The sequence below is a fragment of the Grampus griseus genome, assembly GCF_964374135.1.
Source record: "Grampus griseus genome assembly, chromosome: 8".
Lineage (NCBI taxonomy): Eukaryota > Metazoa > Chordata > Mammalia > Artiodactyla > Delphinidae > Grampus > Grampus griseus.
The window spans coordinates 104,399,273-104,422,417 of NC_139002.1; the positions used below are offsets into that span (position 1 = coordinate 104,399,273).

A 23,145-nucleotide genomic window follows, 5' to 3' on the forward strand; every position below is an offset into this window, starting at 1 on the left:
GGACCAGTTGCCCGACCGTGACCCTCCTCCAGGGGTCCCCACCACCCCTCCTTGCCCTCAGGGTCTGACATTCACACCACACTGGGCTCTAGGACACCTCTTTATTGTGTTAGAAAAGGTTGGTTACAACAGTTTCTCTAGACATGGAAGGCAACACTGTCCCCAGATCCAGGGGGGACCAGAAAATTTATAGCATCAGAGGAAAGCCGGGGCAGGAAGCCTGAGCCTACAGAGGACAAAGCTGGCTTTAAGACCAGAATATTTTCTTCCCCCTGCTCCTTACCCGAGCCCAGGGTTCTTGCCCCAGCTTTGGCTGCCAAGACATCATCCTTCACCCCAAGATCCTCCTAGCTACCACAATTCAACAAAGGTGCAGTTGGGGAACTTCAGGGTGGGAGTAGGGGCTGTGCCCCTAGCCCAGTGGCCTTTGCTCACCCTGAGGTACCTGGTGCCCGTCCCTCAGCCAGCTGTGCCTCCTGGGGAGGGGCCTGGTCATGCAGGTCAGGCAGGGGAAGGGGCTGCTCTGGTCAGCACCAGGCCCGGAGCTGGTATGCCTCAGTCCACCACTGCTGAGCTGGCCATGATGTTCACACCACAGGCCCCGGAGCCACGGTGCAAGTAGTAGTAACCCTGGGAGACAGGGGGGGTTGGTGAGGGCACCGGGGCAGGATGGGGGCTGGAGGGCTGGGGCCAAGCGGGCGAGACTCACCTCCTCGCCCCAGTCAGTGCCCCAGCTGTTCTTGATGGCCCAGAAGGGAGTGGCAGAGCCTGAGGAGCAGTGCAGAGAGCAGGGAGTCAGGGCCTCAAGCACTTTGCACTCTTCAAACATCTGCTGTGGGCCTACTGTGTGACAGGTACTAGGAAAAGAGCAGAAAGCAAGACAGGCCCACCTACCACGCTCCTGGAGACCTGGTACGGCTCTGGGGTTTGGGGAGGACACCCCCCACCCGCCTCTAGCAGGGTATCCATTCATAACACCTCAACCTCCCAGCGCCTTGGCTTTCCCATTCATAGAGAGGATGGATGATCCTGCCTGGCCCATAGACCGAGGCAGAGTTTAGGACAAGGTTCCTTGGTGTTCCCCTGATGCCCCCTCCAGAGGTCCTGAGATGCTGTGGTCCAGCCTCTGCCTGTGACCTGGGGTGGATGGATGGGCAGAGCAGGGTCAGCGGAACTCACGGTTGCCGTAGCCCACGAGCAGCACGGCGTGGTCGATGAGCCAGGGGCTGCAGAGGGGCCGCAGTGGGTGGGAGATCCCATGGCGGTAGAACTGAGGGGGAGAAGACGAGTAGGGGGCCAGCTCTGAGAAGTGGGGGAAGAGTCAGCAAGAACCGGAGCAGCAGTGAGGCTGGGGTCCTACCTGCATGCCAAAGGCATTGATGGCAACGGAGATGGGGCCCTTCTTGGCCAGCCAGGCCGCCAGCTCTAAGACAGAGGAGGGGCAGTGTCAGGGGCACCCAGGCCCCAGCCCCACCTGGCCTGTCCTCACCCCCGCACCCCTCCCTCACTCACTTTGCTCATTCCGGCTCAGCTCCACTGAGTCATTGATGTAGACCTTGGCCTTGTCTGCAGAGAAGCTGCAGGCCTGCAAGTGGCCGTGGTAGCTGTAGTCGTCCTCTGTCTCCAGCCCTCCTGGGGAATGGCGGGGGGCAGATTGGGGGTTAGAGAAAACGTGGGCCCCAGTTCATAACACTCATCTGCTCCCAGCCAGGGGCTGTGCTAAGCCCCTCCTCCACAAGGCCTCATGTTCTCTATCCACCCCCAGCTATAGGCCATCCTCTCTGAGGGAGGCCTCATTCTAGAGGTGACACAACTGAGGCCCAGAGGGATGGGGGAGCCCCCAGTGAGAAATGTGGCAGAGATGGAATCCAGCTCCCAGCTTCTGACTCCTCACTCATCCCAGCGTTCCTGGGACTCCTGACCTTGGCTTGCTTGTCCGGCCCTGACAGTTTGCTCCCAATCTGGCCCAGACCCCTGCCAGACTCCCTCACCAATCTTGGTACAGCCACCTCAATCCCTCAGCCCTTATTTTCCTGCCACTGCGACCCACTGCTCAACTGAACTGCCAATTTAGGACAATGCCTCCCTCTCAGGGGTGAGGTGTGCTGCTCCCTGGTTTAGCAGCATTATAGAAATACAGACCGCCAAGCAATACCGAGAATACTGAAAATACCGAGACCCCCTGCTGTGCACCAGGAACTTTACATGTATTTCCTCACTTGACACTTAAGACGATCCTACAAAGTGGGCATGAGGAGCCCCATTTCCCAGGTGAGACAACTGAGGCTCTGAAAGAGCTGACCTGCCCAAGGTCTTCAGCCGGTAAGGGTCAGCAATAAGACTCGAACCCAGTTCAGGTGACTGCCATGCTCATGTCTCTCCCCTCCCAAAGTGACTTCCTGTGGAGGGAGCTGGGGCTCCTGCTGCCCCTCCTGAAGCCCATGAATGCATACCCAGAGTCCTTATGGCTGAGTAGGCGTTGGAGGGCAAGCCACCCAGGCAGGCCTTGTCCACCTTGTCACAGTCCAAGAGCTCTAGGAGACAGAAGCCTGGTCCCGAGGAGCCCTCCGGAGGGGCTGGGCTGGGGACAGGGTGGGCAGAGTGGGATGCTCACCCTGCTCAGAGAGGGAGAGCAGGGACCCCCGTTTTAGGAACCACTGGCCCTCCACGTTGCCTGTGACTGAGAAGGCCCAGCAGGAGCCGCACATGCCCTGCAAGAGACAGGGAGAGTCAGGGCTGGGTCCCTTCCAAACGCCAGTGCAGTCCTCATGTCCCACCCTCACTTCTTGGGGGTCCAACCTGGTCCTTGACTTTGGTGACAGCCCCCTTACTCCTCCAGTCCCACTCAGGTGGAGGAAGGTCAGGGATGGACTGGGCTAGGCGCATCCTCTTGCCAGGCTCCTCTTTTAGGAGGGGATTCAGGTAGATGGTGCGGAACTCCTCCTCTGTGGGCAGGGGATGGGAAAAGAGTATTCTAAGCCAGTCCTGACCAGGGGCCTTGGGAGCAGGCCCTGTCTCTTCCAGGTACCATGACGGCTCTGACCCTACCTGTAAGGTCACTGAACTTGGTGACCCCATACCGAGCTGTGCCACGGTCCAGGGCCTGGATCTTCTGCGCTCGCACCATGTTATTGGCAAAGACGGACATGCGCCACCTGGCTTCTGAGGAACGAGTAGAAGAGAGGCTTGGGCCCCAGGCAGATCATAAAAGGAGAGGTGCTTGGGGATAAGAGGCAGAGGTTTCCCCGGGGAATGGTAAGCTCTGGATCAGGCCTGAAGCTTATTTCAAGAAGGGCAGAACCCTGGGGTGGGTGAGGGTAGGGGGCCAGACCTGCAAGTGACAATGGGGCCAAACCGGGGTGATGACTTCCCAGGTATGAAGGCAGAACCGAAATGGGCTCCAGAGGACATCCTGACACAGGAGGTTGTGGGAAAAGGCCACCATGCCAGGGGTCCTCCAGCAGAGAAAATCTGGCCTTTGCCCCATCCCACTCTACCCAGGATGATGGAGACCTATGGTTTCTGACTAGGAAAATCAGATGGGAGAAGGGGCCAGGTACCTGAGATGGCTGCCAAGTCCTGGGAGGCTGAGCAAGAAGTTGGGGAGTTAGGGGCCCTTGAAAGGATGCACTGCCCCTTGTGCCCTTCCCCTCTCCCACACCAAGGTGCCAAGTTGGGGGGAAGGTCCTGATCTGATCGGGACAGGTACAGCCAAGGCTAGGTCCTCACCCTCCGTCGTTTCATATGTCCGGTTATAGGTGGTGACAAAGTCCTTGAAGATTGAAACCATCTTCACAGAAAAGTCCTGGAAAGGCAGAGGGGTCTTTACAAGGCGTCCTTCTCAGAATGAGCCGGGAGCCCCAGGCCAGGGTGAGGGGAAGAGAGGGAATATAAGGCAGCAGCCAGTTCCCCAGACAAACAGGCTCCTCACCTGGGGCAGGGGATCCTTGTTCAACAGTGGAAGGAATGAACTGAAAGTCTCATTTTTGTCATCTGGAGGAGAGAGTTGGAACAGAGAAGAATCAGGACTGACCCCTGAGGGAAGTCTGACCTGAGCTATCCCAGCATCCCTGGGCTATCCCAGCACCTGTAATCTTGGTATCCACTGGGCCACAGTCCTGCCTCAGCAGCATGTGTTTCCCCAGCTCATCCAGGACTTCAAAGCTGCAAAGCTGGAGGAAGAGGAGGAAGACCGTTGGGGGGCTGGGACAGGAGCAAGGCCTTGGCAAGATGGAGCCGGAGGGTCCCCAAGTGAGGACCACCTCCAAGGCAACCATCCCCATAGGGGAGAGCGAGGCACAGTACGGGAGTAAGCACCCAGACACCCTCCCTTTTACAGCTTCTTGGTCTCTGGCCTTCCAGGCCTGGGGAGTGACTCACGGTGGGGTAGCTGCGGCCTCAGATCCCTCCCTCTGGACTTGACCGATCATCCCAACTACTGCCAGACTCAGTCTGGGGGCAGGGTATCGCAGGAACCCCATCACTCACCAGGGTTTTCTTGGACACACGGAGCTGGCACACCGTGGGGTCGTTGCAAGGCGGCTCCACCAGGGTCGCCTTCAGGGAGTACAGCGACCCCCGGCCCGCCTGGATCGGGGTGGAGGGGGGCGCCGTGAGGCGGGCACAGCCACTCCCTCCTCAGTCCGGCCTTCGTGGGGCTCACAGCCCCACCGTGCCGTTCCCCTTCCCAATCCGTAGAGGTCCAACGCCCCCATCCCAAATCAGGCGTACAACGCCCCCGCCCCAAGTCTACCCCAAAGCTCCCAGCCCTCGGACGAGAGTCCCGCTCACCCCGCACCGGGCCCCCACCCACCGCCGCCGCCGCCGCCCCCAGCGCGTCCTCACCCGGCGGACGCGACCGCGCACGACCCTCAGCGCGGCCCGCGTCCTGGCAGCCCGGCCGCGGTTGTACATCTCTAGGGCGAAGCGGGCGGGCTCCAGCAGCTCCGGGGACTCCAGCTCCCAGGCCCGCGCGCCGGCCGCTCGGGGCTCGTTGGGGGCCGGAGCGGCGCCCGGGAGCAGCCCCAAAAGCAACAGCAGCTGCAGCCAGGGCGCCATGGCGAGGGCGAAGCCGGCGTCCCGTCCTCAGGCTCTGACAGACGCGCGACCCAACCGACCGGGCTGAGCAGCCCGCAGTCGGGGGGGTCGGGGGGGTGGGGTGGGTTGGGGGAGCCCTGAGGGTCCCTCCCTCCGTCCCTCCCTCAGCTCCAGGGCGGCGGGGTGCCGGCCAATGGGCGCCGGTTGGGGGCGCCTGCGCGCTCGCTTATTCACGTGAGGCTCATGGGTCGCGCTGGCTGTGCAGGCATCCCGGCGCTAGTCCCGCGCTGATAACGCATCCTTGCACCAGCCGGGTCTGAGGAGGGGTGGCCCCAGCCGCAGCCTTGAAGTAATCTTCTTACGTCTTGGAGCTGCTGTTTGTGTAGCAGGAAGAGCCAGTTCTGACTCCCTGTTGGATCTGTTTCTTTTACTTTAACCTTTGCTTTTCGTTGCTTTTGTTATTATAATCACTGTCTATAGCTGTGAGCATCCTGCCACAGGGAACCCTGCCCCTCTGCCTGTTAAACTAAAGTGCCTTTGTTCAGCTCACAGAGAGACATTCTGACCTTGTCCATCTGTGAGTGGCTGCACAAAAGAAGAGATTAACACATCCCCTCCTATTTTGCAAGATAAATGGTATTTTTACTTTACTTCCTCACCTCCTCCCCGTCTCTGTTCTATAAAAGAAACTGGCATCCAGACCCCGATGTTTTTTGGGGGACCCTAGTCCACCATCTTCTCAGTCTGACGGCTTTGTGAATAAAGTCGTATTCCTTGCCTCAACACCTCGTCTCCCGATTTATTGGCCTGTCGTGCGGCGAGCAGGGCGAGCTTGGACTTGGTAACGTTTGGGGAGGAGAAAGGATGCCGGCCTGAGAATAAAAATAACTAGCATTTATTGCATGCTTATTATACATGTTATATGCCATCTCCCTTTAATCTTTGTAGCAATCCTGTGAAGTAGATGTTATTATCCCCGACTTATAATTGAGAAAATACAGGTTTAGGGAGATTAAGTGGCTTGCCAAACAGCTGCTAAGTGAAAGAGCTGGACTTGAACCCAGAGAGTTGGCTTCAGAGCTTGAGTTCACAGCTCCACCAGCTCTTCGAAGCCCCTCTTCTCATCAGCAAAATGGCAGCTAAAATTCCCTGCACTGGTACTGCCTCAGGCAGTCATGGGGATCAAACACAAACATGCAAACAGCGCACAGGGTTGGGACCGTTCTTTTGTTCCACCAAGTATTCACCACTGTGTTCAAGGCCTAGCAAGAAGAAGCATGAACAGATACACTAGGCATAGTGCTGCCTATTCGGAGCTCCCAGTCTAGTGGAGAGAGATGAGTAAAAGGAATTTTCCTCCAAGATGTTACCAGCTGTGGGACAGGAAACAGGGAAGAGAGTTTTTAAGGGAGTTGGGGAAGCCCCAAAAGTGGGTAGAGGGTTAGTTTGGGCATGGAGAGTGGGGAGAGCAGGTCCTAAAGATCATCCGGTCCACACCTGACTTCTTTTGGTAGCAGAGGGCTATCGAGGCGAAGTGACTTTCAGCTACTCAAAACTTAGTGCTGGAGCCAGACCAGAGTCAGCTCCAAGCTCCCAGCTGATGTCTGAGAGGGAAGGGCCTGAGGGAGCCCAGCAGTGGCTGATCTCCCCCTGCTTGTGCCCTCCCCAGTTGCAGCTCTTCGGGGCTCCCTTTGTCTCTCTTGCAGGAGACAGTCCCAGGTCCTTAATCTGGCTCCTAAGGCTCCCTTCAGGTCCAGAAGCACCTTGGCCGTCACCTTGTGCTGTGCACTTGACACTCCAGTCTCACTCTATTTGCAGAAGTTCGAGCTCTTGCGCACCCTGGAAGCTTCACGTTGCTCTTCCCTTGGCCAAACTCCCAGACACCTTTCAGCTCTCGGTTTAGAGGATGATTCCTCAGGAAGGCGTCCCTGACCCACCCCTGAAACAGGAGGGAAGGGGGCAGGCACAACCTCTGAAAGAATGACACAGCCCAAGGACATGACATAAACTGATTAGAACCAAATGGGTCCAAGATGGTGGACAAGTCGACTTCCACTAGACCTTGAGCCTCAGTGTACCTCACTGTAACACGTCAGCAAGCTAAATGACATACCTACAGGCGCCATGACAGTTCCAAGCCCAACCACAGGGATCAAAAAGTGGGCGGTGGCCCAATTCCTGGAAATCCCGGCCCCTTCCCGAAATAGCTGGAATACTCCTCCCACTCATTAGCCTAAGAAATTACCCACCCTTATGAAAACTGACAACCCCATACCCTGGGGCCACTCTTGCCTTCTGAGATGGCCTACACTCTGTCTGTGGAGTGTGTTTCTCTCTAAATAAATCCACTTTTTACCTATCACTTTGTCTCTCACTGAATTCTTTCTGCAGTGAGACATCAAGAACCTGAGCTTCATTAAGTCCTGAAAGCAGGTGTATGGCCTCAGTTGGAAGACCAAGGCTTTTGGTCGGGTTTGAGTCCTGGCTGTGTGGGTTCGAATCCCAATCTGAGGTGCACGGTTTCACCCCCACTGCCCCTGGTTGAGCTCAGTACCATTGCCTCTGTATTCCTAGACTCTTAGCCCCGTGAACTGCCTCCTCCTGAAAGGTCTAGCAATTTCTAAGGCCCAGCTGGGGCAGTGAGACTTTTCTTAGATCTGGGTTTCCAGAGATCCACATTGCTGTCGTATTTATTTCACCTTCGTGGGAAACAGTCATCTTCCCCAAAGTCTGTTCCTTGGGCACCGGAGCCACCTAACAAGTGTCTGGGGGAAAGGGTGCCTCATTTTCTCATCAGAGCGAGGGAAGAGCGCATACTTGTAATTCACAAACGAAAGGGAGGAATTTTTTTTAAGTCACACATATGTTATCTCAGGCAATTCTCACAACAACCTTCAAGAGAGAAACCGTACAATTACACATGAGGAAAGTGAAGCCAGGGGCATGGCAACATCCAGGCGCTGAGCTGAAAAGAGGGAGGCAGCAGAGGAGACTGGGAAGAAATGGACATTGAGAGAGAAGGAAGTCTGAGAGGATGAGGTCAAGAAAGTAGAAGAGAGTGGATTTCAAGAAAGAGGAAGTGGCTGGCTGTGTCAAATGCCACAGAGAGGGCAAGTAAGATGAGGAGACAGAAGTGACCTTGGGATTGGGCAACATGTAGGTCATGGAGGACCTCATTAAGAGTGGTGAGTTGGGGGCTTCCCTGGTGGCGCAGTGGTTGAGAGTCCGCCTGCCGATGCAGGGGACACGGGTTCGTGCCCCGGTCCGGGAAGATCCCACATGCCGCGGAGCGGCTGAGCCCGTGAGCCATGGCCGCTGAGCCTGCGCGTCCGGAGCCTGTGCTCCGCAACGGGAAAGGCTGCATCAGTGAGAGGCCCGCGTACCACCAAAAAAAAAAAAAGAGTGGTGAGTTGGGAATTCCCTGGTGGTCCAGTGGTTGAGACTCCATGCTTCCACTGCCAGGAGCCCGGGGTTCGATCCCTGGTGGGGGAACCAACGTCCTGCATGCCTTGGGGCACAGCCAAAAAGCGTGTTTTTAAGATGGGAGACACTGGAGTATGCTTATGAGTTGATGGAATAGAAAGGGAGATATTGATGATTCAGGAGAGTGAGGGGAGAATTGTAGGAACCAATAGTTTGAAAAGAGAGGGGTGGTGTATCAGTTTTCTATCACTGTGTGGAACATTATCACAAAATGAATGGCTAGGGCTGCAGTCTCATTGGAGGCTGGACTGAGGAAGGATCTGCTTCCAAGCTCACGGGGCTGTTGGCAGCACTCAGCTCCTTGTGGGACCTCAGACTGGGGCCTCAGTTGTTTGCTGGCTGATGGCTGTCTGCCACCCTCAGCTCCTTGCCATGTGGACCTTCCCAACACAGCTGCTTGCTTCCTCAAAGCAGGTAAGGGAAAGCGAGGATATTAAAGTCTTGGCTAATATAATCACACATGTAATCACTTGTATCAATCACCTCTGCTGTTTTCCTTTCCGTTTTTTTTTTTTTAACTATTTATTTATTTTTGGCTGCATCGGGTCTTAGTTGCGGCACCCAGGATCTCTTGTTGTGGAGTGTGGGCTTCTCTCTAGTTGTGGCACACAGGCTCTCTAGTTGTAGTGCTCAGGCACCAGACCATGTGGGCTCAGTAGTAGTGGTGCACAGGCTTAGTTGCCCCATGGCATGTGGGATCTTAGTACCCTGACCAGGGATTGAACCCGTGTCCCCTGCATTAGCAGGCAGATTCTTAACCACTGGACCACCAGGGAAGTCTCACACTTCTGCTGTTTTCTGTTGGCTAGAAGCAAGTCACAGGTCTCTCCCATACTCAAGGGGAGGGGAGAGGATTACACAAAGATGTGAACACCAGGAGGTGGGGATCATGGGGCCCACCTGAGAGGTCTGTCTGCATGCGTGTTCCCCAGAAGAGAGCCCGGTACACAAAAATACTAACAACAGTAAAAATAATGTCTAACATTTAATGAGCACTAACTACATGCTAGGCACTCAGCATTCTCAGTACATGCATATGTATTAGCCCACTGAACCCCACAACAACCCCACAAAACAGCTATGATGCAGATAAGGAAACTAAGGCAACAAGAGATTCAGTTACTTGCCCAAGCTGTAGAAAGGGTGAAGATGGAAGCAGGGTTTGAATCCAGTTCTAATACAGATAGAGATTCTGCTTCTCAAACTGGCCTCTGCAGACCCCGGGGTACAGGAGGGGTGCCATTTAAAGCCAGAGGATAAACAGAGCATTGTTCTCCCAAGTAAGCTCAATGAACTAAATAGACCAGCCACCGGAATTCCCTGGCCCTCCGGTGGTTAGGACTCTGTGCTTCCACAGCAGGGCGCACAGGTTCGATCCTTGGTCTGGAAACTAAGATCCTGTAAGCCGCGCGGTCAAAAAAAAAAAAAGATCAGTCACCCAGTGGCCAGGGGGTGTGGAGTGAGGAATGGGGGAGTAGTTGAAAATGCATGGTCCCGGCTTCTGCTTCAGTAGGTCTAGGTAAGGAACTTGGAATATGTGGGTGAATCTTAGAAACATTTATGTTTGAAAAGTATGCCCTTATATGGCAATTTCTACACTGAGATGAAGTTTATTTTAAATTTATTTTCTATTGGAATGTCCCCCAAATATTAGGGATGGTGTGTAAAATTTACATTTTTTTTTTTTTTGGCTGTGCCAAGTGGCTTAAGGGATCTCATTTCCCTGACCAGGGATTGAACCCAGGCTGTGGCAGTGAAAGCACCAAATGAATCCTGACCATCGGACTGCCAGGGAATTCCAGCAGCACTTCTTTAAAGACCTAAATTTTCAATGAAATGGTAGTTGCTTGCAGCTCATCCCTAGGTTCCAGGATAAGGGGTTGATTTCACCCTCTTCTGCCACTAGGGTTTGAGAAGGTCTGCATTTACACTGAAGCAAATGCTACCCAGAAATGAAAATGTCTAGGGGATGGCCCAACACCCTGGACCTGGCCAAATGGAACTTCCCTTTCTAGGACAAGGTAGGGCAAACAGCAGGGTTTCCTTCCGGGAATTTCACCTGATTTATGAAAATTGTAGTTAACAGCTGTATGGTCTGAATCTATTCCAGATCCCTCCAGCTCACCTCCTGACCCTTGGAAATGGTGGACACTTCTAAAAATTTTACCCAGTAAGTGAAATACTTCAGTTTCCTAAGACTTGTTTCCCGAAGCCTGAGAGGTAGGAGAAAGTGAGAAGGGATTAGAAAAGAGGGAAAAATCACAGGCTTTAGAGTCAGACTGACTAGCTTTTAATTCTGGTTTAGCCACTTCAAATTGGCTGTGTGGCTATGAGCACGTTACTTTACTTCTCTGAGCCTATTTGCAGAAATAAGATAGAAATGTACCTCATTCATTACCTCAGTTCTAGTCTTCTAGCAACAAACAAACACTTGCAGAGAGTCCTAAAGGGTGGGATGAGAAGTGAGAGTGTGAAAGCCCAGATCCTTGGGGGGGGGGGGGACAGGAGGGGGGGGCTCGGAAAGAGGAGAAGGCCAGTTAAGCAAAGCTTAGGTGGCTAGGCTTTCACATACACCAGAGGTTTCAAAGGATCTCTACTGTCCCTGGAAATTTGAACTTGGAAATATGTAGGGGCATTTTTGTTTTCCCATTGATAGGGGCTCTTCTGGTCCTTAGTAGACAGGGGCCAGAGATGCTAGACATCGTTCAATGTTCAGGACAGTCCCACATAACAGAATTGTTCCGTGTCCTGCACAGATTTCTAATGTCCCACTGGTCATTTATGTAAGAGGAAAAACCTGTTTATAATTATCTGCGCCAAGAACCCTAACTCTGTTATATATGTAAACATGTAATATTACGTGCAGTTATAGCATACACTAAATTTTCCAGGAAGTCTACTAAAATGAAACTCCAGGGAAGAATTTTCCTTGTATGAGTTCAAATCTTTACAAAGGGCATTCACTGTAAGGTCGGATCTTAACAAACGGCACCACGAAACAGAGGAAAGCTTCAAGTGAGCTTTATTAGGGAGCACTCCCGGGCGAGGTTCACTGGTCCGAGAGAAAGGGGCCAGAGAAGTCGCACCCGGGCGAGGGTTGGGCAAGATTTTATAGGGGAAGAAGGGAAAGGGGTGTGGTGAATCTGGGAGGGCGCAGGGTATTCCTTATTTGGTGGTCTTTTCGGGTATCCTGGGGGACCGTTAGTCCCGCCCCTCGAAAGGCAGGGAAGGCTGGGCCGGGTGCAAAGTCCCCAGGTCAGTTCTTGGAACTGGGTGGTCCGGAATGTCTCCAGGTCAGTTTCTGGAACTGGGTGGTCCGGAGAGTTTCGGTCTGATGCAACCTGTGAATCTGATTTTGTTCCCCTGCCTCGGGCCAGTTGGCCTTACATTCACCATTTCAGAAGCTCATGTTTCAGACTTCCCTGGTGGCGCAGTGGTTAAGAATCCGCCTGCCAAGGCAGGGGACACGGGTTTAAGCCCTGGTCTGGGAAGATCTCACGTGCCGCGGAGTAACTAAGCCCACGTGCCACAACTACTGAAGCCCGCGCCGCCTAGAGCCTGTGCTCCGCAACAAGAGAAGCCACAGCAGTAAGAAGCCCACGCACCGCAAGGAAGAGTAGCCCCCGCTCAGCACAAGTAGAGAAAGCCCACGTGCAGCAACGAAGACCCAACGCAGCTAAAATTAATTAATTAATTAACTTAGAAAAAGAAAAGAAAAAGATCATGCCTAGATCAGTATCTGGGGTGATCCCAGTTCACAATAATCACCTTGTTACGTCTTCCGATGTGATCCTGACTGAGCATGTACATGTGGAAATGCAGATTTCTTTAGCACAAATTGCTTTCGTTTTCTTTTTGCTTGATTTAAAAAATTATGTCGTTAGGTAGGATACTATCCATGAATTTTCTTTCATTCATTTAACAAATATTGACCGAGTGCACAGTAATGCATCAGGCACAATCCAGATGTCGGGATGTAAAGAGGGCATTGTAAAACATTTACTGTTAAAATGGCGTGTTGGATCTAACAGAATTGAGATCCATTGGTAGGCTGACCTGGGTTTTAATCCTAACTCCACCACCATCTACTATTGTATAACCTGGGACACATCTTTTCACCTCTCTGAGCCTCCTTGTATTGATGCGTGTAGATTACAAGGGATCATGCGGCTCCTCCTATCTGCTCACTGAATGGTAGCTGTCAACATTATTATTATGTTGATTGATTCCTTTATGGCACAGGTACAGTAACACCATTTTATCTTTCTCACATAATTCCTCAAACTCCGTTGCCTAGCTACCTCTTTCTTTTGAGGCTCCTCATCTCCCGCCCACTCTGAGTTGTCCAAAATCTGCAGCGATTTATTTAGTCCGAAAGAGGCGCTGGTTTCTGAGGGTATTTCCTGTGGTCTGACCTCTTTCCCCACCTTGCAGGCAACTGAGGTCTGGAGTCCACTGCTGTTATGGCTTATTACCACCACACGATGGCGCTGTTGAGGCTTGGTCCTGGACACTTCCAGGGTCTTGAGCCTGTAAGGAAGTTGAGGGGCGCTCTCTCCCTGCTCTCTCACCTCCCACCCAGCCACTTCCCTCAGGAATCCCACATCTCAGCATATGGCATCACTGTTCCCTCGGTTGTTCAGTCCACAGACCTGAAGCGTCCTTGATTCTTCCCTTCCCTGCATGCCTCACATCTAATCCATCTTCAAGTGCTCTGGTTCCACCTCCCAATGTCTCCAAGAATCATCCACTTATCTGTATTCCCACAGTCATCACTCATGGCCAAACCACCATCACTGCTGGCCTGGCTGGACCCACTCTTCCCTCCAATAATTCTCTCCACGCAGCAGCTAGAGGGGCCTCCTTAAACATAAACTGGATCAGGTTGTGGGCTGTGACGCACAGACCAGATTCTTCTTCAGGGATGGACTTGGTGTCCAGCTACTGGCTCACTGCCCTCCGCTGTCAACCCCTCAGGGCCTCGGCTGAAGAGTCATGCCCACTCCCCCAGGCAGCTGCATCTAATGACAAATCTGAAGGGTCATCTCAGCTTCAGAATTCCCTGCTGGGTCAGGGGAGGTGCCCATTGAGACTGCACGCAGATCAAATTCTCCCTCTGTTCAGTCTTGCCTCCCTCCCCTCTCTTCCACCCGTGTTGATCCTGAGAGCACTCCTTAATGGACCTCCTGCCCGCCAATCACCCTCTCTGAATCTGCTCCCCAGGGAGCCAAACCTAACTGGCACTCTCCACTTAGAACAAAATCTCAACTCCGTACCATGGCCTGTACGGCTAGGCATCACCTGGCCCCTGCCCTCCTGTCTGAACTAATCCCGTGCCCCTCACTCAGCCCCTGCCACAATGACCCTCTTCCTGTCCACAAGCTAAGTGCTTTCCAGGTTCAGGGCCTTTGCACTGGCTGTTCCCTCTGCCTGGAGAGACTCCCCCTGCTCTGTAGGGGGCAGGTTCCTTCCCAGCTTTCCTGTCTCAGCCTAAATGCTATTTCTTCAGAATAAGGACCACCTCGTCTAAAGGAGCCCCCTCCCTCTCTCTCAGAACACTGTATCTTTCAACATCCATCATACCCTGTCCTTACTTTGCTTATTCCCATTGGACTGTTTTTTTGTTTGTTTTTTCTTTATTTTTACATTTTTCTAGCAAATCATAGTTTAAACAAGTTACATGAAGTCAGATAATTTCAAAAGCAAAACTATAAAATTTCTTTCAAATAAATTTACAGCAAAATATTATTTGATGTGGGACATAGGTGCATTTGATCAGATGTGAGAAGATGTGGGGTGGGGACCCCAAAAGTCTGACAGACTAAGACCAACAAGGGTCAAAAAATGACCCTGCCTTGGCCCTTAGTGGATTTACTGTAATATTTCTTCGATGATTTGATGGATGGATGGATGGAAATTCTGGGCCCAAAGTCTTGAGCCCAGACTCCTTTCCTAGAGGTGAATATATCTCAGGGAACATCTCTCAGCCTTGAATGAGCAGCTCTGGTCCACTTCCAGGTCTCCCTGGCTGAATCATTAGGCCTAGGGTTAGTGTACTGACCTTCCCCACCTCCACCCCCAAGGGCTCTAGAGCTCCATGCATAAATCGATGCATATCCTCACTGCTTTGTGGCTAAGATCTCAGGCTGCAGCAGCTTCAGAAAGCCCCTGAAGATTTTTTTTTTTAAATAAATTTATTTATTTTATTTATTTATTTTTGGCTATGTTGGATCTTTGTTGCTGTGCGCGGGCTTTCTCTAGTTGCAGCGAGCAGGGATTACTCTTTGTTGTGGTGCGCGGGCTTCTCATCGTGGAGGCTTCTCTTGTTGCGGAGCACGGGGTCTTCAGTAGCTGTGGCACGTGGGCTCAGTAGTTGTGGCGCACGGGCTCAATTGCTACGCAGCATGTGGGATCTTCCCAGACCAGGGCTCGAACCCATGTCCCCTGCATTGGCAGGCGGATTCTTAACGACTGCGCCACCAGGGAAGCCCCCCTGAAGATTCTTGTTACACCCTAATCCCAGAATGACCTCACCTCACTGTTGTATAACTCCTAGGAATCATCCGATAACAGCAACAACAATAATAATAACGCATAGCTAGTGCTTACTCTGTGCCCCATATTACACCCTTCATAGGAATTACCTTTTAATTTAGAAAGGTCATCTCCAAGTGACCAGAGGCCTTCAAGGTCCTGAAGTAGGAGAGGATGACATTTTAATAACTCCCTCAGTGGAACCCACTTCAATCTCTGCCTTAATCAGCCAGCAAGTTGTTATTTTGGGGAGTTTGGTCAGATGAGGTGTCGCGATTTAAAACCTGAAACTAGGGGCTTCCCTGGTGGCACGTGGTTAGGAATCCACCTGCCAAGGCAGGGGACACGGGTTCGATCCCTGGTCCGGGAAGATGCCACATGCTGCAGAGCAACTAAGCCTGTGTGCCACAAATACTGAGACTGTGCTCTAGAGCCCGCGAGCCACAACTACTGAAGCCCGTGCGCTTAGAGCCCGTGCTCCACAACAAGAGTAGCCACTGCAATGAGAAGCCCACGCACCGCAACGAAGAGTAGCCCCCACTTGGCACAACTAGAGAAAGCCCACATGCAGCAACGAAGACCCAACGCAGCCAAAAATAAATAAATAAAATTTAAAAAAAAGAATAAATTGGGTTATTTGTCTTTATTATTGAGCTGTAAGAGTTTTTTATATAGTCTAGATACAATTCCCTTATCGGATATGTGATTTGCAAATCTCTTTTCCCATCCTGTGGGGTGTCTTCCACTCTCTCGATGGTGTCCAGGGAAGCACAAGTTCTAAATGTTTATCTATCACTTATTAACTATAAGACTTTCAACGAATAGCTCTGCTTCTCTGAGCATTTCTTCATCTGTAGGGTAAGCATATAGATGTCTTGCAGGGACGAGATGAGAGTACAATAAAATGAGGCACATAAAGCCCAGGTCCCAGGTCCCAGGGCTTGGTTGGGCTTGAACATAATCTACCTGCTCCTAAGTCTCTCAAGGCAGGAAGGGAGGCTCAAGGTCACGGGTGATCCACAGGCCTCTCCATTACTTCTACTCGCTCTTGAGGGCAGAAACCCCGTCAGCTTTGCTCATTCATTGCTTTCTCCTCAGTGCCTAAGCACAGCCATAGCTCACTGAATATGCGATAAATGAATGGGTGAAAAGGAGATGGAATTCATTGCCCAAGGTCACAGACAATGAATGGGAAATCTGGGACTTCTTTTTGTTTGTTTTGTTCTTTCTACAAGTATTTTCTCTTCTTCCTTTTTTTAAAAAAATTTTTATTGGAGTATAGTTGATTAACAATGTTGTGTTAGTTTCAGGCGTACAGCAAAGTGGATCAGTTATACATATACATATATCCACTCTTTTTTAGATTCTTTTCCCATATTGGTCATTACAGAGCATTGAGTAGAAATTCCCTGTGCTATACAGTAGGATTTTATTTTATGTTATTTATTTTATTTTATTTTATATTTTTCATTTCATTTTATTTTATTTTCTGGCCACACGGCAGGCAGGATCTTACTTCCCCGACCATGGATGGAACCTGTGCCCCCTTCAGTGGAAACACCAAGTCCCAACCACTAGACTGCCAGGGAATTCCCTATTTTATATATAGTAGTGTGTATATGTCAATTCCAATCTCCCAATTTATCTCTCCCCCCGTTTCCCCCCGGTAACCATAAGTTTGCTTTCTACATCTGTGACTCTGTTTCTGTTTTGTAAATTAGTTCATTTGTACCATTTATTTTAGACCACATATAAATGATATCATATATTTGTCTTTCTCTGTCTGACTTACTTCACTCAGTATGACAATCTCTAGGTCCATCCATGTTGCTGCAAATGGCATTATTTTGTTCTTTTTTATGGCTGAGTAATATTCCATTGTACAATATGTATGTACCACATCTTCTTTATCCACCCCTCTGTTGATGGGGGAAACCTGGGACTTCTGACTCCCTGGCTGGGATATACCTGATGATGCCTGTCTCTGTCTGCTCAGGCTGCTGTAACAAAATACCACAGACTGGAGGCTTAAACAAACATTTATTCCTCAGTTCTGGAGGCTGGGAAGTCCTAAATTAAGGTGCCAGCAGACCAGGGCCTAGTGAAGGCCTTCTTCCTGGTTTGTCATTTGCTGCTCTCTTGCTGTATCCTCCCACGGTGGAAAGAGAGGGGGCTCTGGTTTCTTCTGCTTCTTATAAGGGCTGGGGCCCCACTCTCATGATCTCATCTAACCCTAAATACCTCCCAAAGTACCACCGAACATCATCACATATGAGTTTTGGGGGGGACACAAACATTTAGTCCATAGCAATGCCTAACTCAGTGGTATTAGGTGAACTTTGTATTTAGTGAATAATAGCTTTTAAAAAAAAAGTTTAGCTTTGGTAAAATTGTAAAAAAATAATTCTTTTACATATTTTAGGCCCCAGGTTGACCTAGAAAATTAGTTTGTGATATCTGAGCAGTGACATAAGACATATGGATATAAGTATGCTGTTTAAAGATTTCCATCTTTAGCAAAATTTCTGTCCATCTAAGAAAAAACATTTGCCTCTGGATCTCCACTTGGATGCCCTGCAGGCACATCAAACTTAACTTTTTTTTTTTTTTTTTGGCCATGAAGTTTGTGGGATCTTATTTCCCGGACCAGGGATTGAACCCCACCAGCCTGCAGTGGAAGCGTGGAGTCCTAACCACTGGACCACCAGGGAATTTGCAAACTTAACCTTTTCAGGGCTGAACTCATCATCTCCCCCCACTGCACTCCCACCAAACCCTCCATCCTCTCGTTTCATGAAGAGCTCCACCAGAGGCCCAAGCCAGACACCCAGGAGGACACTGAGGAGGTGCCCTTGACTCTCTACCCTCATTCCCCACAGTCAGTCTTCACCAAACGCTGCCAAATTTGCCTCCTAAACACTCCGTCCTGGCTCATCTTCCCACCGTGGCAGCCTCCACCCTTGTCTGCTAGCCTCCAACCCGCAGCCTCCTAACCCTCACCCGTGGGGCAGCCAAATGTCACTCCTCTGACTAAAGCCTGATAAAACCCCCTTATTTCTCTGACCTAATTCCCAAGCATTCCCCACCTGGTCCGTGCCACTCCAGCCACACTGGCCTCCTGACTCACCAGGCACACACCCGTCTCAGGGCTTTTGAACTTACATTAGCCCCAGCCTAGAATGTTCATTCCCAGGTATCACACAGCTCTCTTTCCACTCCTTCCAGCCTTTGCTCAAATATTCCCTCTTTTGATCCCCTATTTTCTTTTTTTTTTTTTGCCGTGCCCCGGCTTGACCAGGAATCAAATCCGTGCGCCCTGCAGTAGAAGCGCAGATTCCTAACCACTGGACAGCCAAGGAATTCCATGATACCCTATTTTATAAATTTATTTATTTTTAGCTGCTTTGGGTCTTCGTTGCTGCGCACAGGCTTTCTCTAGTTGCAGCGAGCGGGGGCTACTCTTCATTGCGGTGTGCGGGCTTCTCATGGCGGTGCCTTCTTTTGTTGTGGACCACCAGCTCTAGGCGCGCGGGCTTCAGTAGTTGTGGCTCACGGGCTGTAGAGCGCAGGCTCAGTAGTTGTGGCGCATGGGCTTAGTTGCTCCGCGGCCCGCGGCACGTGCGATCTTCCCGGACCAGGGCCCGAACCCGTGTCCCCTGCATTGGCAGGTGGATTCTTAACTACTGTGCCACCAGGGAAGTCCCGATCCCCTATTTTAAATTGCTTTTCTCTGAATTTTCTCTTGCCATTTTGGCTTTTTCCTCCTGTATCATTTGTTTTACCTGCCTGGCTGTTGTGTCCTCCCCCAGAACACGAAGCGTCCTTGTCTGTATTGTGCAGTGTGGCGTCCTCAGCACCTGGAGCAGCCCCAGGCACCGAGCAGGTGCTCGGTAGGTATCTGCTGGTGAATACATGGCTTCCCAACACCTACAGAACAAGGCCCACACTGGACCTGGCCCTGCCTCCGCCTCCGCCTCCAGTCTCACTCCCTTCCCGGCCTTTTCAAGGCTGATTAATGCCAAAGTACTTGTAGTTCTCCCCCATACACTATGCTCCTCTCCTGTACTTTTGCTCACGCTGGGCTTGGAAAGCTCTCCTCTTCTCCTCTGCCACCATGTGCCTGCTGACTCCCACTCAACCTTCTAGAATTTAGACTCCAATTGAGTGTGGCCTCCTCCAGGAAGCTCTCCCAGATCACCCTTCCCCTATGCCCCGGCTCTGTTGAATATCCATTTTGTGGGCTCCCACCGTACCCTTCACTTGCCATATTATTGAAATTATCTTCCCTACTAAACTTTAAACTCCTCGGCGACAGCGACTGGTTCTTTCTGGTTTCCTCTGGCTCTGCTTCCCACCATCCCCCCCTCCCCCCCCACCAAGCAGTGTCTGCCACTTGGGAGGAGTTCAGTGCTCTGGGCCTGAAAAAAGAATGATGTGGGCCTCAGAGTCACTGCTGGGAATCAAGTGGGCTGTCCGAAAGCCTGATTTCCTCCGGGGACAGGTAACGATGAAAGCCGAAAATCTGATAATATTCAGCTTCTCCCCATGGACTTCAACTGGGCAGACCTGTTTTTTTTTATATTTTATGATAAGAAACAGTACAGTGGTTAAGAGAATGTACTTGGAGTCAGACCTCTGGGTCTGAATCCAGACTCTGCCATGTTCCTAGTTGTGTGACCTTGGGCAAGTTACATAACCACTCTGTGCCTCAGTTTCCTCATCTGGGCCTTGAAATAACAGTAGTGCCTACCTCACTGCATTGCCATGAGGACTCAATGAATTACTGCATGAAAAGTGTTTAGAATGGAGTCTGGCACTTAATAATCACTATATAGTATTAGCTAGTGTGATTAAAATTGCCTTTTAAAATAAGTTTTAAAACAGAGTCAGTGGGCTTCCCTGGTGGCACAGTGGTTGAGAGTCCACCTGCCGATGCAGGGGACACGGGTTCACACCCTGGTCCGGGAAGATCCCACTTGCCGCGGAGCGGCTGGGCCCGTGAGCCACGGCCGCTGAGCCTGCGCGTCCGGAGCCTGTGCTCCGCAAGGGGAGAGGCCACAACAGTGAGAGGCCCGCGTACCGCAAAAAAAAAACCAAAAAACAAAACAGAGTCAGTATACTCAGAGACATAGAGGACAGACTTGTGGTTGCCAAGGTCGGGGAGGGAAGGACTGGGGGTTTGGGGTTAGCAGATGCAAACTAGTATATCTAGGATGGGTAAACAACAAGGTCCAACTGTAGAGCACAGGGAACTATATTCAATATCCTGTGATAAACCATATGGAAAAGAATATAAAAAAGGATGTATATATGTGTGTAACTGAGTCACTTTGCTGTACAGCAGAAATTAACACAACATGGTAAATCAACTATACTTCAATACAATTTTCTTAAAAAGGGAGTCAACATAAAGAAAAGGGTTTGATAAACAACAGTACAAGGAAGAGGTGGGCCAGGCACAGAAACCCCAAGACCAAGGGGGTGGGGCTGTAGGCTTAGTGAAGTCAGAAGCACCTGGGCCTAGATCCAGTCCCCGCCAGCACTGGTGAACCGTCAGGACTGGACTTCAGCTCTGTGGGTCTCAGCTTCCCAGCGTGGCCAGATCACCAGAAGCCAATGTGCTTGTCCAGCAGCTAAATGACCAATTTGCAGAATTGCCGATTGCTTTTTTCAAGTTGTATTTTACCTCTGGCTTGACATTTTATAAGCAAACAAGCTGGTCACCCAACCCTTCCCCCACTTTCACTGCCCCTGCCCCAGCAACTGCCCACTCCCCCGAATCATGTCTCACACTCCTTAACACCACCCTCACTACTGCCTTTGCTCCCACCTGTGCCCCTTCCTCTATTTCAAAAAAAATACAAATAGAGCCACCCCAGACCCTTTCTGGGGTTTCATGATATCAAAACCATTTTCAGGGCTTCCCTGGTGGCGCGGTGGTTGAGAGTCCGCCTGCTGATGCAGGGGACGTGGGTTCGTGCCCCGGTCCGGGAAGATCCCACATGCCGCGGAGCAGCTGGGCCCATGAGCCATGGCCGCTGAGCCTGTGCGTCCGGAGCCTATGCTCCGCAACGGGAGAGGCCACAACAGTGAGAGGCTCGTGTACCGCAAAAAAAAAAAAAAAACAAAAAAAACATTTTCATAATACTGCTGACACGTTATTTGCCTTTTCTACCCTCCCTGTTTCTGAGTACAGTGTTTTCCAGAGGCTGCATGACGTGCAATATCGCAACAGATGCAGCAGAAACATGAGAATCCAGTTGTCTCCTATTAAGCCAGACATTCAGGAGATTTGCAAAAGAGTAAAATAGCCACTCTTCACTAATTTAAAAAGAAAAGTTGTTTTTCATAACATATATTATCTCTGTAAACACATAATGGGATTAGTGTTAATTTAAATAAATAGTAAGGAACTTCCCTGGTGGTGCAGTGGTTAAGAATCCGCCTGCCAATGCAGGGGACACGGGCTTGAGCCCTGGTCTGGGAATATCCCACATGCTGCGGAACAACTAAGCCCGTGTACCACAACTACTGAGCCCGCGCTCTAGAGCCCGCGAGCCACAACTACCGAAGCCCGCATGCCTATAGCCCATGCTTGGCAACAAGAGAAGCCACCTAAATGAGAAGCCCGCGCACCACAACGAAAAGTAGCCCCCGCTAGCCACAACTAGAGAAAGCCCGCGCACAGCAACAAAGACCCAGTGTAGCCAAAAAAAAAGAATAGTCAAAACCAATTGAAAAGTGGGCAAAGGGCATGAGAATTTTACAGAAAATAACCCAGCTTTTAAATATCTAAAAGATGCAACTTCACTCATAAGACAGATGAGAACACAACTCAAATGAGATGCAATTTTTTCACCTATTAGATGGTAAAGATTAAAAATTTTGATAACACTATTGATGAGAGTGGGGAATTATTATTATCATCATGCAGTGCTGACAATAATGCAAATGGTTACAGCCTTTGTGGAGGGTAATCAGTAATATCTATCAAAATTACAAGTGCTTATGCTTAGATATAATTCCACTTCCAGGAACTTAAACCACAGAAATAGCTGCACATACTAAAGAGATGAACAAGGATTTTTTTAGAGCATTGTTTTTGTTTGTAAATGTCCAACAATAAGAGACTGGTTAAACAAAATAAAAATACACCCAGAGAATTCCCTGGCAGTCCAGTGGTTAGGCCTCCACGCTTTCACTGCCGGGACCCAGGTTCAGTCCCTGGTTGGGTGACTAAGATCCTGCAAGCCGCGTGGCACAGCCAAAAAAAAAAAAAACCAAAACCAAAAACACCCAGTGGGATACTAGATAGCAATCAAAAAGAATAAGGCAGATCTATGTGTACCGACGTGGAATGAACTTGAGGCAAGCTCATTGGGGAAAAAAGAAAGGGGCAAAACAGGGGACAGCATGCTACTGCTGGTGTAAAGACATGTGTATAGACAACATATTCATGTGTGTTCATACATGCATAGGCTATCTCTGAAATCATTTTTACAATGGCCTACAGGCCTTACATAATCTAACCTGCCCCCTGGCACCTTGTCACGACCCCTCTGACTCATCCCTCTTTCCCCTTAGCTCTGCTCCACCTGCATTGGCCACCTTGCTTTTCTGGAACACCCCAGGCACCCACCTGCCTTACGCTTCCCAATAGCTGGCAGGAACACTGTTGTCCCAGATGTCCACGGGGCTCACTTCCTCCCCTCCTTCAAGCCTCCGTTCAAATCTCCCCTTCCCCGTGAGGCCTACACAGACCACCCTAATAAAGCTACATCCTTCACACTTTATTTCCTCTTGCCCTTCTCTATTGATGCATGAGTTTTTGGCTGTGCTGTTCATGGCTTGACAGAAACGGGACTACTGGGCTTGTGGATTTTTTTATGAGAACTTCATGGTCAAAATAAAGTGCTAATTTCAGTCCCCTGGTAGTTGGAAGCACAGTTTTCCTGAACCCCGCACTCCCAGATATTTCTTCTTTCAAAGCAGTCCAGAGGTCTGGGTGAGCTGCTGGGTGTATGGGGGTGAGGGAGGGACCTGAGGGCACTTGACCTGGTCAGAGAGTAATGGGCGTATTCCCAGGGGCTA

The 23,145-nt window shown here is 50.7% G+C and overlaps 1 protein-coding gene across 2 annotated transcripts; it reads right to left on the reverse strand.

The window, feature by feature from the left end:
- Positions 1 to 93: 93 nt before the first annotated feature.
- Positions 94 to 5,136, reverse strand: CTSF (cathepsin F). Of its 2 annotated transcripts, none has more exons than XM_082659880.1 (14): positions 4,846 to 5,136; positions 4,489 to 4,587; positions 4,088 to 4,172; positions 3,932 to 3,993; positions 3,730 to 3,805; positions 3,049 to 3,159; positions 2,800 to 2,945; positions 2,615 to 2,711; positions 2,454 to 2,534; positions 1,513 to 1,632; positions 1,361 to 1,425; positions 1,180 to 1,270; positions 710 to 768; positions 94 to 630 (listed from the first exon to the last, which is right to left on the reverse strand). In XM_082659880.1, exons 1-14 carry the CDS (start codon positions 5,056 to 5,058, stop codon positions 556 to 558), a joined length of 1,380 nt encoding a protein of 459 aa, XP_082516006.1. In that variant the 5' UTR covers positions 5,059 to 5,136; the 3' UTR covers positions 94 to 555. The 2 variants fall into 2 exon arrangements, with proteins under 2 accessions (XP_082516006.1, XP_082516005.1); XM_082659879.1 differs by having other exon boundaries at positions 3,049 to 3,162.
- Between the last annotated feature and the right edge of the window lie 18,009 nt (positions 5,137 to 23,145).

Excerpts from the sequence above, each read along its gene's own strand:
- CTSF (XM_082659879.1), bottom strand. The coding sequence starts at position 5,058 with ATGGCGCCCTGGCTGCAGCTGCTGTTGCTTTTGGGGCTGCTCCCGGGC. Across the intron at positions 3,994-4,087 it reads AGTGGATACCAAGATTACAG|ATGACAAAAATGAGACTTTC; the intron begins GTGCTGGGATAG and ends TCTCTCCTCCAG. Across the intron at positions 3,806-3,931 it reads ACAAGGATCCCCTGCCCCAG|GACTTTTCTGTGAAGATGGT; the intron begins GTGAGGAGCCTG and ends CTGCCTTTCCAG.